The sequence below is a fragment of the Poecilia latipinna genome, unplaced genomic scaffold, assembly GCF_001443285.1.
Source record: "Poecilia latipinna isolate Pla-1442-1.1 unplaced genomic scaffold, P_latipinna-1.0 Scaffold682, whole genome shotgun sequence".
NCBI lineage: Eukaryota > Metazoa > Chordata > Actinopteri > Cyprinodontiformes > Poeciliidae > Poecilia > Poecilia latipinna.
The window spans coordinates 66,320-81,103 of NW_015113298.1; the positions used below are offsets into that span (position 1 = coordinate 66,320).

Genomic DNA, 14,784 nt, shown 5'->3' on the forward strand with positions numbered 1-14,784 from the left:
ACTAGACTCTGAATGCACAATTCATTAGCAGAGCCCTGCAAAGAGTGAAACTTGGCTGAGACATAAGGTTACCCCCTGTCCTAAGGAGCAGACTCACATGAGAAGGTCCTTAGCTGCACTTGTTTTCCACCACAATGGCCTGATTGTATTTGAGGGTCTCATTTTACATACAACAGGCCAGTTTCTCCTTCTGCTATCTCTGCTTTTGTAAACGGGTATGCTTTGAGCTTTGGTTTTCTAAAGAGCTTGTTTTTAAGAGAACCCTCCATGGTGAATCCATGCCATATTTTTATTGCTGCAAAACCTCCCTCTTTTTAATCAAATAATTAGTCAAAAATGCCAAGCAACTGTAAATGTCCTTCCTGGGAACTCAGCGGTGGGTGGAATAAATGTGCATTGTATGGGCAGAAAGCCCATCCTTGCACAAGTTAAAATTCATGATTGTATAAAATGGTTGCCTAGGTAACACAAATGAATGCCTTTCATGTTCCAGTTTTGGTAGCTTTACAAAATCTTGTTTCAGAGACACTAAAATTTAATGGGTCCTACAAAGCATGCAGCCTTACACACATTATGAAGGCTGGATGGATGGCTTTGCTTTAAATGTGATTTAAGTTTTGATTTTGTTTACTACAAGTGCATTTAAAACAGGCTGGTTAGACACTCACCTACCATCTGTTAATTGTTGTAATCAAACTAAACTGTATGTTCTGTTAAATTGCTAACATTCAGCTTTACTGCAACCAATATAAAGTGTGAGAAAAGGATGAATATGTATAAAGCAATCTCTTCTTCCCATAACCTTTCATAGCGGAAGATCTGTGATGCTCTGCATTCAGAAAAATCTGACATTGGTAGCATAAACTCTGAAGTACCAGTACATTTTAAAATAAAAACCTTAGCCTCAGCCAGAAAATTTTAAATTAATCCAAAACGCCTCTGTGTGAGTTTACATACTTATGATCAAAAAAAAGGGGAAAAAAAAATCAACTTCCATGTCCATCTCAGTCCTCAGATCTAAATCCTATAGAAAAGGCCTCTCATGGGTCCTCTCATGTAATCAAAAGATTACATGAGAGGACCCAAGTTAATCTAGTGAGACTGCGTGAGAGGAATAAATAAAAACATAGCACATAGTGGGTTGGATTTAAAAAAAAGGTGATATGTATACTACCGAACTAACAAATTGCAAGGGTAATAACGCAAAGGGGGAGAGTGGTGAATTGCAATTCCAGAGATATATTAACCTGAAAAGTGCACATTAATTACTTATACATGGTGAATAGGGTAATATCCTTTTATTAATGTACAATAAAAAAACACTTGCATGGATTTCAGAATTTGTTTCGTCTCCCTTCTCCCCCAAAAGAAAAAGCAAAAAAAAAAAAAAAAAAAAAAAAAAAAAAAAAAAGGACACCCTCGGAGTGCAAAGCAAGTCCCCATTTGCCTTATGCCCTCTAAAGGGTAAAAGCATGACATATAAAAAGACAAATATTCAACATAACTTTAGCCTTATAAAACACAGAAAAACTGACAAAACCTAGTTTCCGTCTTTAAAACTTTAGACTAAGAAGTGACTTATTTCATGTTTTCTCTTCCAAATTGCAGAGTTTACTTCTGCTTCCAATAAGTTTGAACAAAGACTTTAATCCAGATGACCCCTCAGCATAATTTTCCACCTTTCTGTCACTTCTTTCCTTTATATCTCCCATTTTTGATTCAGAGGAGAAGGATCTTTGAGACATGCTCCTCTGGAACAAGTATCTCAGTCGGAAGCCCATTCTAGGAGAACGCAGGGTTTCATCCACAGAGGCCGACCTTAGCAGTGGTGCCTGTGACAACGCTCTCTGACGGATGCACTCAGGAAGGGAGGCAGATCCTCCAGATGGAGAAGTCAGACTTTCCTGACTACTATGAGTTTTCAAGTTGGTTTCGTCATTCTCCCAGACTCCATCGTCAGGATCATTTCCAGAAGACGATGATGATCCTCTCCGGGCTTTGCCTCGCAGGGCTGTGCTTCTTGGAGAGCAACTTATGGGGCTCAGAATGGTCCATGGAGATCCCACACTACCATTACTGGTAAAGAAGTAGTCCCTAGTTCTAGGTGAAGGGGTACGTGGAGTACTAGCCTCGTCCTGTTCTCCTTTCGAATGCCGAGGACTCCCCGGTACCTTATCATTACGGCTGCCTTTGACATTTTGGTAGGAAAGCACCTTTCGGGATATCTCACGCATCTTTTCGGCTTCTTCCTCCTCCAATTTTGCCAATTCCATGTCTTTAAGTAGCTTAGTTTGTTTCTTCTCTGGGCTGTGTGTAGTTTTGCAAGGAATTGGCATTTCTTTTTGTGAAGTTTGAGAACAGGATTCAGAACGCAAGCCTTTAGCCTGGGGTTGGTAATTCTTCCTACATCTGCTTAAACCGGACAGGGGTTTGGATAGAAGGTTGTGCAGCGCTGACTCTAAGCACGAGTCATCTGTAGGGTCAAGTGCTGAACATGATGCCACAGAGCGTCGTTTAGCAGCTACTTGCATGCTCTCCGAGCGCTTGTGTCTATGTTCAACAGCTTCTCGCTCTCTGTTCTCCTGCAGGTCATGTAAAGAGAAAATATTTCATAATGAACCAAACATCCAGAAAGCAAAACTGAAATAAAAATCCTTCAAAGTTATGAAAGGTTCAAGCCACTGAAGGATTGCATTTTGATCTTGTAATAAAAATGCTGGATATTGATCAATCTTTGGTCGTCTTACCTGTACAGCTTTGTCAAACCTTTTACAGAATGAGTAAAAGATGGAACAACACTCTTCAAGTCTGAAGGTAGTTGGGTCTTCACAGAAGTACCCTGCAACAGCATCACTTAAAACCTTCAGCTCATTTAGGGACAGGTCAACGTCTGCAAGCATAGAATCTGCCCTCTGTCAAAAAGTTATAAAATACATGTTGTATAGATCTTAGTTCTTTTTAAAGGTGAAAATTTGCAAACGAAGACAATTTTTTTTACCTTCAGAAATTGATCTATTTGTTGTAAGAGGCCAGGGTGTATGCTGCTAAACAGTTTAACTTCTTCCATCTTCTGGATTTCCTCCTTCAAGTCCTTGATGATGTCATCTTTACAAATTCTTTGGTAAAATTCAGATACAAACTTGTTCACAATCAGATTAAGTGACAGACAGAAAAAAAGCAGGATAAAAACCACATCTAAAGGGTAACCTTGATGCCATCCCAATGTGACCAAGTTGGCTGGGAAAAGTCAGCAATTCTGCATCAATCTCCTCTGCTTGCTGTGGATAGCAAAGAAAAGAGCTTTGTAAGCAAATGGACAGGACTGGAGTTTGTGCATCAATGTTTTCATCTCAAAATATGGCAGAAACCCTTTTTCATTCATGAATGAATATTAAGGCATACAGAACGTGATCAAACAAAATAAAATGAACATTCACATGCATTAGCCTAGGAGGACACTGTTAATGGTACAATGAAAAGAGATCAGGTAGTTAAAGCTATAGAGTAGATGTTGATAAGATATATTCACTGGCTCACCATTTTAGCATTTCAAGAGAATTTATTTTCTAAGACAAAAGGCAGCAGTTCTTTGAGCAGTGCTAACTGTACCCATTCAGCTGGTAACCACTGATTTTCCCAACAGGGGCGTTTCAAAGAGAGCTGACGGACAAATTGAGACGGTGTTTGTTAACCCCAACCAGAGTCACTATGAATTATCAACATAATCCCGGTATATCAAATCCCCATACAGTGTGGTACCAAAGGACAACATTTAGGCACAATCTGCAGTGACATATTTTTCATAGCCATTACACTGTGACTATGTAAAACAGGAAGTCTTTTATTCATAGTGTGTGATATGCGTGTGCAACATTTTGTTTAGGTGACCTGATTCAACACATGACACATACTGAGAATGAAATAAGAAATGAGAATGACTGGGAACAAACTACAAGCTGGTATAAATTAGGACAAATGGTTACTTAGTAAGTAAATTAAATTATCCTAATATTAATTCCCTGATGTGCTATGGGGCATACCATGCAGAAATCTCCCCATATTCCAGCATATTTATTGGACAGAGGTTTAATGCATTACTTTGTTTCATTTTTTCAGGTGCAATGTTGAACGAGGTTACCAGCCCCCATGCCCTCTGACAGTTCTTCTGTGATAACAGTACTTTTTTTTTTTTTTTAAAAGTAAAAATAAACCCATAAAAATTGAAAAGCTTTGTTGTTTTTACCCCGTACGTCTAGATTTATTTACAATATTACTGTACAAGTGCTATTAGGAGAGGAGTCTGCATTGAACATAAAATATAAGTACTTGCTTCATCTGTGTTTTTATGGGCCTCCAACTTTTAGGAAGGTCTCCTGCTTGACATAACGGATCGTGCAGAAAGGAAAAACTTACGTATGCGCATATTTAATCAGAGGCGTGTCAAGGAGTTTGATATTATGCTGTGAATGCTCAATTCTGCTTTAACCAGGATGGACAAAGGAACAGCGTTTCAATTTGTACATACTGAGTTTGATGCATCTAGTTTCACTTGTGTAAGCACCATTTTCTCACACAACTCTTTGTATGTGATCTTCTTGGAGAGCAAATTTGTCACAAGCTAAACCAGGTAACTTCATTGACAAAAAATAGAGATTAACCTCTTGCAGTTTCATTAATTTATTTGGAAGTGCAGCATAATTGATTGTGCCTTCATAAATCATCTCTATCCCAATTCTACACTTTACCTTGGCAACATAGTGCATGAGGTTCATGCCAGGCTTGTTGGCTTTGGTGTCTGCCAAGTTGAGCAGGGAAGCCACCCTGAATCCTACGGCATTTGCACTGTAACCACCCTGAAGGAGAAAGTTTTTCATTTATTACTCGGTAAAGCGCTTTCACAGAAGCATAACATCCATTAGTTCATACAATGTAATGAAAAATGATTCTACAGGAAAAATACTAACAGCGTTCATGTAATTCCCAGCTTTCAATACCAGTCGAATCACCGAATGGAGGTCATCGCAGTCCAACAGTTCTATTGTAGGAGACGAAAAAGATAAAGTAGGAACATGTAGGATTGTCTGCAGCTGGAAGCAGGTGAAATATTACCATTAGCTGCTTTGGTCATGACTGCAATGGCATTCTTCACTTCCTCCATGAGGGGAAGGAACTCCTCCCTCAGAAGCATCACTTTTAGACGTTCCCCGTAGCTGAAAGCAAGACAGACGAGTAAATAAACATTTTTCATTGTTCAAAAAAAAAAAAGTAACTACACAAAGAACTATCAGAACCAAATTATAATATAAAAACAGTACAGTGAAAGTCAGTTGATACCAAGACCAAAAGATTGATCAATTTTATTGTAATTTTGATAACTTGATGTTTGCAGCAACATTCAGTTAAATACACCGCTCCAAAAAATAAAGGGAACACTCAAATAACACATCCTAGATCTGAATGAATGAAATATTCTCATCGAATACTTTGTTCTGTACAAAGTTGAATGTGCTGACAACAAAATCACACAAAAATCATCAATGGAAATCAAATTTATTAACCAATGGAGGCCTGGATTTGGAGCCACACACAAAATTAAAGTGAAATGTTCCCTTTATTTTTTTGAGCAGTATATTTTAAAAACAGACTCACCCACGGACTTTAATGAGCTGTACCATGAACTGGTCTGCCTCGGGTAACACAGAGAGTTGACCTCTGTATGACTGCAGCTGTTTTACCTACATGTTGACAAAATTATGACCTACCATTAAAAAAAAGAGTTCAGATATCGCTTGAGGAACAAAGACTTGAATACTTTTGCATTTAGACATTTACATAGTTATCAGGTATGAAAAATGATTCTACAGGAAAAATACTAACGGTGTTCATGTAATCCCCGGCTTTCAACATTAGTCGAATTACTTAATGGAGGTCAATGAAAACCGATTTCATGTTTGTAAATACTTTATTTTATGTTAGTTTACATAAGTAACTAAAGGTTGCATAATGTCTTGTTTTCTTGTCATTGTGCTTAGCATGTTATCTCTGTAGCATAGGCACAAAATAAAACAACTTCAACACAAACAGGAGATTTCAAAAAATAAAAAATACTCTACTTTAAATTCATCAATATATAAGGTAATTTTGGATGTATTCAAAAAAAGTTACCCACAAACTATTCCAAAGAAAGATAGCTCTGCCGTATTTTTGTTTTGACTCAATGTATGCATCATGTTACCTCACTTTCTTCTGGTAGAAGCTTACAAAGCTCCTTTAGTTTGCCGTTTCCAAACCTCTGCCAGTTCCCCTGACGAATGTCCTCCACTATTTCACTCACAGGCCTACAGAGGGAGACATGCACACAACCAAAGTTAGAGCACAAACAAAACAAAGTATTTACTGTATTATCAGTACATATATGGCTCTTTTACAAAACTCTTACTCTGTAGTACCGGCAGAACACACCCACTAAACAATATGGTAAAGAGCAATCTCAACACTGATTAAGAACATGGCATTCAATAAACTCAAACAATGAGAAGTTAATAATTTCACAGTATGGTTCATATTTATGAGAGATGTTGATTTAAAGATTAGAATTATCTTAAATCCACTAATAGGAGATTGATTGCTTTAATTATGACTAATCTCTAGTCTCTTTATAGCACATTAAAAAAATGGATCAACACTTTTTACACAAAGCCAGATTATTTCATCTATAAATGTAGAGCAAATAAAAATGCCCTCAAAGTGGACAGCAGCTGACACAGTTTCAGTCAGACTAATAGATTGAAGTTGACATCATCACAGCCCTTTTGTGACAGTCACTTTGGTATACAAATTGAGAACTGAACATACAAGGTTATGTATTTATACACTGTGAGTGTGTAAAATCAAAGTTCTAATTCATTATTTGAGTGTACAGTCAAGGCCAAATAAAATATTTTCTAAAAGTCTTTCGCAGAGTGATGGAGAAAAACTGTCCCATGCATTTACTACTTCTATTCTGGATTATTGCATTTTTTTACAGTCAGGACAACACAGAAATATTGGTAAAGAGTCATCAGGTCTCTCAAAATGCTGCAACAAGAGTTTGGATGCAAGTTAAAAAGAGATCATATTTTCCAGTACGAAAGGTATGCACAAAAATCAAGAATATGAATTATGAATATTGAGTTGACCATAAAATAATTAGCACATATATTTTCCATTTTTAATAGAGCTAAATTAACCTCAGAAATTAAAAATATACATCTGGTGCGGGGAAAAGCAGTTTGTGATCATCATATTGGCCAAGTACATAATTGTCATGAAAAGAATGAATGCACAGCACATTGAAATACTAAGTAGTGTTGCACATCTATAATATTACAAACATTGATAATGTGACAGCATTTGTAAACTGAAATATTTGGAAAATGTATTTTTCAGTTTTAGTTTATTTTCTTCAGCTCACTGTTAAGTTCAGAGTAAATTTGGAGTTAGAACTTTTAGTTATCAGGCTGCCCTCTAGTGGAACTCCCACTTTCTTCCCATTAAGGCATACACTCGATCATCATGTAAAATTAGGCTCAACACCTTCATTTTTAGATGATAAAATTTAAAGCAGTGATGTTCATTGTGTTTTCTCTATACAGTTGTGCTGCTAAAAGAATAGGCTGCTCTTTATTATCACTGATGTCTTTAAATGTGTTTGTTTTATTATCTACAGAAAGTACTCCAGATCTTACAGCAAGTTTGCCTGCATCTCATTACCGACATTCAGCTCCATGTCAGTAGAGGCAGATGGCCACATTTATTTGGACTTGTGAACATAAATTAGACTTAATTTTAGTTTTTCTGGTTATTCTGAGTTTGAAGATGCAACATTTTCTTAGTTTTTTAAAATAATTATTATAATAATAGAGGTTTGATTATATTAACTTCTTAATAAATTGTTGCCACTTCTTTCTTAGATTTTTTTTAATATTGTTTATTTCCTTTCAACTCTTCTTCCAGTTTCTTTTTAAAGTCTGTTTGGCTGTGAACACAACAGTTTGACCTCAGTCCCATTAAATAAGTCTAGATTTTGCTATAATTGTTTGTTTTTTACTTGGGATTTGGGCACCTTTTTAATCTCTAAAGCATTTTAAACAGTTCCATTCACTAAAACTATGCAGTTGCATTAAAACCAGAAGAAATAACGGCTCAGTCATTTTATGTGCAACCCTTAATTGCTGCCATAACTCAAGTGACTAAACCAAAATGGCAAATGGACAAGTAACTACAAAAAGCATTTAAAACTTCAAAAACCTCAGTAACTAGCTACTTACATTTATATTTCTGATCACATATTTTTAAACTTGTTACTATGATACTGGTTAAATAAAGTAATGTATTAAACAGTTTAGATGTTTTTGCTAAATGGTCTAAAGTGACGCTTTAAAAAGGGATTTCCATGTGTTTGCATGAGTTCAGCTGAGATAAAGGCTTATGGCTGGGTAATCATTAGCACAGTGGAAGTGACTCGTGCATCCAGATACCCATAACTAAAAGTCTGAACAACTCAAAGCACAGCTCAAGTGTTTTAACTTCTCTTGTTTACCTTATATGTTTCAGTACAGTTTTTCACAGCATAATTTCCACCATATGCATCTGGCTATTACGATATTAGAGACACAACATAACCTTTTGAAATGTCTTAGGAAGATCCCGATATTCATGCTCCGCTTGGAATCCAATATTGTCACCTAAAAACAAAAACACAGGGTAAACTCAAACAAGGCTAAAAAGATTGTAGATATCTCTACAATCCAGAAAATATCAACATTTGAGGAAGCTGAAGAAAACAATTCCAGACTGTTTTACTTAAAACGGTTCCGTACTGATAGTTGTGTGGAACTTAAAAAAAAAAAAAAGAAATTACTTCCTCCTGGTGTCTTTACTACTTCTCCTATTTAGATTATTTGCAAGCTCATAAAAAAAGTAGAGCCTGTATGGAAAATCTATTTCTTATTTGTACATATCTATTAGTTACCTGAGACTCCTGTCCACACAAGTTCATCCCATCACTTTTACTTAAACTGAAGACTTTTGAAGCCCGTAGCGATGCCCTTTTGTCATCATGACTAAATAACTCTTCCATGGTTTGTATATCCAATACCAGGTCCCTCTGAGTCCGTTTGGATGTCCACACGTTCAGCTTACCCAACACATGATGGTTAGGTAGCGTGTCCCAGTTCAGCTTTTTCATGGAACGTCTTTGGATGTCACAAGAGCCAAAGGATGCAGGAGGTGGAGGTGCTGGAGGAAGAGGTGGGGGTGGGGGTGGTGGGGGTGGTGGTGCTTCTGTACCATTAGCTACAGGAGATGGTTGGACATACAACTCTTCTTGAGCATCCGGCAGAGATGGAGGAGAGGGGTCTCTGGATGAACAACTGGGCAAAGTAGGTTTTAAACTCAGCATCCCCTCCATCTGTTTTTCCCCTCAGATCCAAAGGCGAATGGCAATTTGCGCCTATTCACCAATCAGAACTGAGAAAACACAAAAATAGTACAGCTTTATTTTTTAATAAAGCAGTATTTTTTGACAAATAGATGAATATTTACTTAGCTAGTGGAAATGTCTGAATATACTACAGTGTTACAATAAAAATATTTTAATTCACTGAACTGATCCAATTTTATGTATTACAATAGAGATTCAATTCCCATCCATAAAACACATTTAAAGGAAACAGAAGAAAAATCTGTTAACAGAGCTGTGTTTTTGAAATATTTAATGGGTACCTCTTTAAATAGGCTTTTGTTGATATAAATGTCATGAAAGTTTAAAAACAATCTATTCTTAACGGAACATTTTTCGAAATGTAGTTTACCCTGGTTATTTTAAAAATGAATCATTCAATATAACAGACATAGCAAAGCATTTTTCTAAATTTTTCACCAGGGTCAAAAAAAGACACCTACGAAATTATATGTTATTCTAGTAGAAAAAAAAAAAGTTGTGACAAGCGACTTGAAATGTTTAAATAAGACAATTAATGCATTTATTCGAACAATTTTCACAGGACTCACTGTTAAAATTGTTACTGTTAATAATATTATGTACTTACAACGTTTTTTAGAAGCCTGACTAGCTGTATGAAATTTGGCGTCGTTTCCTCCCTGTATATCATGTCCCAGAAACAACAGTCACAGGTGCAGAGTGAGTCTCTAATCAAATTCAAGTCAGTTCCCAAATACAGGACCGCCCTCAAGATAAGAGGCGGATGGGTCCGCTCCTTTTTCTGTCGCCGGCACACGATGTGGTGCCTGGAGGGAAGGAGAAGTTAAAAACGACAGCAACAGTCAATGGTTAGTGCCTCTTAGCCAAACAGATAAGTGTGCAGCAAGTGGACTACATTGATTCTTGGCTCATTGAAAGTGAATTAGGTATCTAAGATTTGTCCTTATGGGAGCTTCTTACCTGGAGGGAACATACAAACTCCATTTAGAAAGGCTGGGATTCCAGGATCTTCTTGCTGCATGGACTTTAAATTGGTTGGCTTCTTGCCATAAACCTGACTTTTAAGGAAAGTAAAATCTAACATAAAGCCATGATTACAGGTACATCTAAAAAAAAAAAAAAATATATATATATATATATATATATATATATATATATATATATATATATATATATATATAGTTAAAAGTGCAATATTTCCTGCCTGTCATCTCAGAAAGTGAAACTCATATTACCAGTATGTACAATCGTCACAGAGTAATATATCCCAAGCTTTTGTTTCTTGGAATTTTTATGATTGTAGCTTACAGATAAAAGCCCAAAATTATGTTAGAATATTGGGTAACACTTTATTTGAAGGGGGTTGAATAAGACTGACATGACACTGTCATAAACATGACATAACACCTGTCATGAACATAAATAAGTCTTCATGAATATTTATGACTGTTGCATTGACAGTCATGCATGGATGCATGGATGAAGGCAGAGTATCCATGACGGTAAATTATGACACTTTTAATACAAAGTTGACATTATTCAAAATGTCTTTGTTATGACAACTTGACATTAACCAAGAAATCATTACCGTTTAAACTTTACCTTTAAAATTTTTTAAAGTGCAATCAGTAACACTTTTATAACAAATTTATATCAGTAATGATTTCTTGGTTAATGTCAAATTGTCATAAAGACATTTTGAATAATGTCAACTTTGTATTAAAAGTGTCATAATTTACCGAATGACGCTTTATGACAACAGTCATAAATATTCATGAAGGTTTATTCATGTTCATGACAGGTTTTTATGACAGTGTCATGTCAGTCTTATTCAACCCCCTTCAAATAAAGTGTTACCAAATATTGTGAAACAGCTTGATGTAGCATTAAGTCTTTTTAGGAATTCACTAAAAATGACATTATTTTTAATGTCATTCATTAGAAATGATGATGCTACGAAGGGAAAACAGTTGAAAAGCACAAAACTCCATGCCAATGATTAGTATACATACATTTCTAACTCAGAACTCTACATGATGACACATAAGGGTCGAACACAAAACTTGGTAGTTTATCTTTTAATAACTTTTTTTTTTCTGCATTGCAGTCCTAGGGTGGCTTTGATTTCTGTGACAAGTCAAACCTCAAAACACCAATGAGACCAAGTTCAAAATTACTTCCTCAATATTTTATTTGACCAATTCCAGATGGTTCCTTGTCTCCATATAGCACAACGCATTACAACATAAATACAACAATGACAAAAGCCAAATAAAATACAGACAGTTTGAAAGTGTGAACTTTCAATTTTGCTCCTGTGGGTTGGAGTTGGACTTTTGAGGTGCAATTGAGGAATGAAGGCAGAGTATCCATGACAACTTCATTTATCATCATAAATACCTGAATTCCAGTACAGTACATCAGCTCAGTCTACAAAACATTTGCGTATACACAAATAAAATATATATATATATATATATTTATGTATTTTTAGAAATCTTGGCTTTCATGTGGCAACACTTCAATCTTTGCAAGAATGTTCAAGAGTTATTTTGAAATTCAGCCATTTCCACAACTATGGAACAAAAAACCTGTATTGCCATTCCTTTTACTGTCCAATAAGGAACCCCAAACAAAGCAGTTTGGAAAAAGGGATCACATTTTATGTATTGCTTCATGGTGGTCAAGCGAACCAGGAGCTTGACAGTAAACTGATATAAAAACATCCTCGCCTTTTAAATAAACCCTCGACTCCTCCATCATTCTCACCAAGAGTGCCACATGACTAGTAAATTCACTTTTGATTATGCTTCTGCCAACTTGAACGTAACAAATTATACTAATGCCAGTCCATGCTAGATGACAAACATGGATGACAAGAGCTGACCATTAGTGAAAGCGCGCATATCTACACTTCAGGATTGTTATCTGCCATGCAAATATAGAACAAGTAGCTGGAGGAATGACACACTTACTGTGACGTGATATCATAGAGAGGCTCTTGTGAGCACAGAATCAGCATTCTAGCCCGTATTATTTTTGACTCTGATAATTTTATACAAATGAAATTTATGTTTTTGGGTGGTTCAGTCAGGGATTTGGTCATTTCATCTTACTGTATTGCCATCTTAAGTGTCATATGAAAAAAACTTTGCTTTTGTTTTAATAAAAAGTGACAATTTCAACAAAGCAACACTTTGTGAATACAATAAATAGTGATATGTAAAACTTCAACTCGTATGCTAATGCTTCCATCAGTGATTGTTTTCTTCTGAAATCTTCACTTTTCATATTTTCTGACTGCTAAATGCCAGAATGTGATACTAAAATGATCTAATTAGTAACATTAGATAGCAATCTTGATCAATTCTTAATTCAGCAGAATCAGAAGATGCGACCGTTTTTGTCAAAAGACGCATAGTTGTTAGTTTCACACAAATATGACACGGACAATTCAAAGTATCGATAGAATAGAAAAAAAAATGTAATAACTTTCTATGTGATACTATTCAGTAAGAGTTAACTAGTGAAGTCACTCCAGTCAAGTTTCTTCAATCAGATTGTAAAAAGACACGGGCATATTCCAGTGTGAAAACCAATCAGGTAGAAAAAAAAAAAGAAAAAAGGAGACAATACCCATGTAAACAAGGCAAACAAGGTCAGCCTCCATCTAACATCTCAATCTATTTAGAACCCAAGGAAGGCTGTGGCAGTGCTCCTTAAATGATTGTTGCATATCTGAAAATTGAACAATTTTCCTTCTTAATGAGTAAAGTAATTGATGGAGAACATGTTAATTTATAGCAATACTCTACAAACACTTTTGAAAGTTGAAGTAATTCTTAATTTTAAATTTACATTGATTTTAAATCTCTAGATATTTGTTTGTAGTGCACTAGAAATGGACATGATGTGTATTTATAAAGAGTTTTAACTTTTTTTCTTGAATATATTTTATTTATCACATAACTGGTTCCTCTCAATAAGCTGGAACATCATTGAAAAGCTATTTTAGCAATTCAATTTAAAGTCAAACGTATATTGTAGATTCATAACACAACTTAAGTGATATATGATATAACTTAAATATTTATTTGATGATTTTGCCCTAAACCCACAAAGATACTCCATTAAACTCTTGTTATATAAACCCAAATAAAAGCATTTTTCATACAGAAATGTCATCTCCCTCTAGGCTATTCTCCATAGACTCTCTATGGGGTTAAAGTAAGGCCAGTTTGATGGTTAATGAAGCACAGTGTTACCATGGCGACTAAAGCTTTTGGCAGTGTGGGCAAAAGCTTGGCAGGTATCAAGACTTGCTGGAAAATGAAATCAGCATCTCCACTGTTTGCCTCCTGGTAAACAGCGGAGATGACAACAGAGTTGAAGTAATGGTGGAAAAATAGCAGCTATGTCTGCAGTTGCTTGTGCATCTTTTACAAGTCACTTTTTCCATCCACTCAACTTTCCATCAGTGTGTTTCGATACAGCACTCCGACCAACCAGGCTCTTCAGCAATGGCCTTTTGTACCTTACTCTCCCTTTGGAGGATGTAACTGTTTGCCTGTTGGAAATAATCTTCCCACTTATTGTTTAGGCCATAATATTTCTGTTAAAAATGATTTTTATTTGTCTAAGCTAAACTATTCATTAGCTCCAAGAAATAATCATCAAAATAAACAGGTTATTGCGATATATCACTGTGTGTAATGACTCACTTTTTGAATGAAATTACTGAAATAAATTAACTTTTGGACAATATACCAATGTATCAAGGTTTACTGGTTGCTCATAAATAAGGAGGCACAGTCGGGGAGTGATGAAGGTTAAAAAGTAGTGTTAAATTACAGTAGTGTTTTAGTACTTTTGCCATTGTCTTCTTTAAAAAAGTCTCTGTTACTAAGACTGCGGAGTTTTACGATAAACTCCAAGAATCGGGAGCACTTAGAGAAGTACAATAACGCCCATAAACATGACTAACAAGCACACACCACAAAATAGGTGCAGAGATAAGGAAGGTGTTTACATTGAACGGAGAAGAGGGACAGAAAAGGTGAACAGTTAAAATAATAATAAAAAAGAACAGATCACAAGGAGAAGCTGAAGTGGATAAAGGAAGTTGGAAAGAGAGGCACAGAAAAACCCCGCTTTTTTTAAACTGGCCACTTCGTTTTCTGCTGCATTAAGTTCATGAATAAATCATCCATCCATTACAAAAAAAAAAAAAAAAAAAAAAAAAAAAATTCCACAATTTTCTTCCCCCATTTTTTCTCGTTTTTTTTCCTTTTTTGTGGGTC

The 14,784-nt window shown here is 35.7% G+C and overlaps 1 protein-coding gene across 1 annotated transcript; it reads right to left on the bottom strand.

Annotated features, from left to right (window-relative positions):
• Positions 1–1,265: 1,265 nt before the first annotated feature.
• On the bottom strand, positions 1,266–10,230 carry LOC106954804 (FH2 domain-containing protein 1-like). The gene is made up of 12 exons (XM_015044580.1): positions 10,092–10,230; positions 9,014–9,510; positions 8,665–8,726; positions 6,236–6,338; positions 5,650–5,735; positions 5,110–5,210; positions 4,965–5,035; positions 4,746–4,853; positions 3,208–3,278; positions 2,999–3,116; positions 2,748–2,912; positions 1,266–2,582 (listed from the first exon to the last, which is right to left on the bottom strand). Exons 2-12 carry the CDS (start codon positions 9,449–9,451, stop codon positions 1,584–1,586), a joined length of 2,322 nt encoding a protein of 773 aa, XP_014900066.1. The 5' UTR covers positions 9,452–9,510; positions 10,092–10,230; the 3' UTR covers positions 1,266–1,583.
• Between the last annotated feature and the right edge of the window lie 4,554 nt (positions 10,231–14,784).